Genomic DNA, 2,234 nt, shown 5'->3' with positions numbered 1-2,234 from the left:
GGGCCATATGTGCCAAGTGCAGGCCAACACTAAAAAGAGGGGTCACACATGAGGGGGAGTGTAAAGTATAGAAAAGAAAAAGATTGATTAAATAACACCATCTACAATAGCTTAAGATTTTGGAGTCATTGCTCGTTTCACAAGATGTTTAGGGAATTTGGCAACCTTTTTTTTTTTTTTCAAAATTGACAGTTTATTAAGGGATTTGCTAGGGTCCTTCTCAAAAGGCATTTTGCAACTGGTCTGTTGCATGTTAGACTAGCCACCTCGTGAATGAAGATAACAGCTTTTGTTTCCATTCACAAGGTGGGTGGTCTGACATGCAACAGACCAACCGAGAAATGCCTTTTACGATGGACGCTAGCAATTCCCATTTATTAAAGATTGGTTGGGACCAAGGTTCTAAATTTCGACCGAAACCGAAACTGCAAATACCCGAAATATTATTTTATTTTGGCAAAATACACTGAAATTTCGGTTGTTTCGTTTATTTCGCTCGAAATTAACGAAATGGAGGCCCGATGCTCAATTTTAGTTGAAATTTTTAGAAAATTTCTACGGTAAAAGATTTTATTGGAGCCGAGATTTTTTTCGAGCGGGATTTTATCCCGGAAGATTTGATTGGAGCGAGATTTTATATGGTGTATTCCCATAGAATCTGATATTTTTCAAAGAGCGAGATTTTATACGGTGTAATGTAATCCCATAGAATCTTCTATATTTTTCAAAGAGTAATATATGACTTACACAATAGGATGATCCAAATCTTCCATTTGATAGGCAGCAACGTAAAATAGGTTGTTCCCAAACGTAAATAGGATGTTCCCCTGCTCTGTGCCCCAAACGTAAATGCCTTTGGCCCGAAATTACCTAGATTTGATATTTAAAAAATATTGTTTTTTAATGGTGTGCCAAAATTTCGCTAGAAATTACTGGAATTTTTGCCGAAATTTCTGCAATTTCACCCGAAATTTGGTATTAAAAATATTGTTTTTTAAACTATGTAATTTCTGCAATTTCACCCGAAATTTCGGTTTCACTTAGGGGCGAAACGCATACCGAAATCGAAATTCAAAACCTTGGTTGGGACAAGTTGTCCCCCCAAAGTACAAGATAAGGATCAATGATCCAAAAAGACCCTTAAAGGGCTTACAAGGAACTAACAACCAACATTTCCCTCAAAACTCCTGCTTTTGCTAATCTATCTCCCTCCTCATTGGCCGCTCTCCTTCGATATTCATTCTTAGGACCCAACGACCTTATTAAATCAAGTACTTCTGTTATTAGATCTTGTAATCGCCAGGGTCCCTTTGAGGAACCCGATGCCCAAGCCACTGCATTTGTCGAATCTCCCTCAACAATTAATGGTCATTGATTGTTCTCATATGCCCATCCTAACTCGAAGAGGAGAGCCCTAATTTCCGCCTCATTTGCATCACATATCCCAATTGGACCTGAGAATGTCATGATAGTAGTTTCTTTATAATCTCTAATCAGACCCCCAATGCCAGCCTTCTCCGGGTGACCAATAGAGCTGCCATCAAAATTGAGTTTCAACCACATGCATTGTGGGACCTTCCATTTTGGATTAGGCTTGGTTCAGATTGTTCTATCCCAAGTGATTGACCACCAATTCCTTATCAGATCATCCACCCCGTAGGGGATTCTCTTCTTGATCTTAGCCCATGAAATAAGTTCTACCTTGATGTCTGTCGCCAACAGTCCAGATGTCTTGCTCTGTTCCTCGAAAATACGTCTATTCCTTTCCTTCCATATATTCCAGACAATAGCGTAAGGGAAGGTGGACCATAGTAGCTTATTGGTCTCCCCAAAAGGCCCATTTGGCCAGTTAACCATGACTGAATTAATTGAGCTTGGGCACGCCCAATTCATTCCAAAAGCTCCAATTGCACTTGACCACAGGTGATATGTGAAGGGACAGTGCAACATCAGATGATCCAATGTTTCTCCATCCTACTGGCAAAGAACACACATACTGTGCACCAACGTCCATCCAAAAGCTACCACTCTTGGGGGTGTGTGGACCCCGATCAGAGGATGGTGAGGAAACGAGTCCCTTCATCGTCAAAGATCTCCACATGAAAGGAGAGCTCTACCAAGGAACTCTCGAAACGGATGCCACCCTCATAGCATAGCACGAGTGGCGATAAATGAAATACCTCTTGATCCAAGGATAAATTCCTAAACCAAGAGGTACCTAAAATAAACACAGA

At 40.6% G+C, this 2,234-nt stretch overlaps 1 protein-coding gene across 1 annotated transcript; it reads right to left on the bottom strand.

The window, feature by feature from the left end:
* Window positions 1-1,368: 1,368 nt before the first annotated feature.
* On the bottom strand, window positions 1,369-1,857 carry LOC143865433 (uncharacterized). Its single transcript, XM_077375812.1, has 2 exons — window positions 1,631-1,857; window positions 1,369-1,534 (listed from the first exon to the last, which is right to left on the bottom strand). Exons 1-2 carry the CDS (start codon window positions 1,855-1,857, stop codon window positions 1,369-1,371), a joined length of 393 nt encoding a protein of 130 aa, XP_077231927.1.
* Between the last annotated feature and the right edge of the window lie 377 nt (window positions 1,858-2,234).

Source organism: Tasmannia lanceolata, unplaced genomic scaffold, assembly GCF_043159265.1.
Source record: "Tasmannia lanceolata isolate RefF3 unplaced genomic scaffold, GAP_Taslan_0.1 ptg000079l, whole genome shotgun sequence".
In the NCBI taxonomy this organism is placed as follows: Eukaryota; Viridiplantae; Streptophyta; class Magnoliopsida; order Canellales; family Winteraceae; genus Tasmannia; species Tasmannia lanceolata.
Note: the sequence above shows the minus strand (reverse complement) of the source record. Positions and strands in the feature narration are given on the sequence as shown.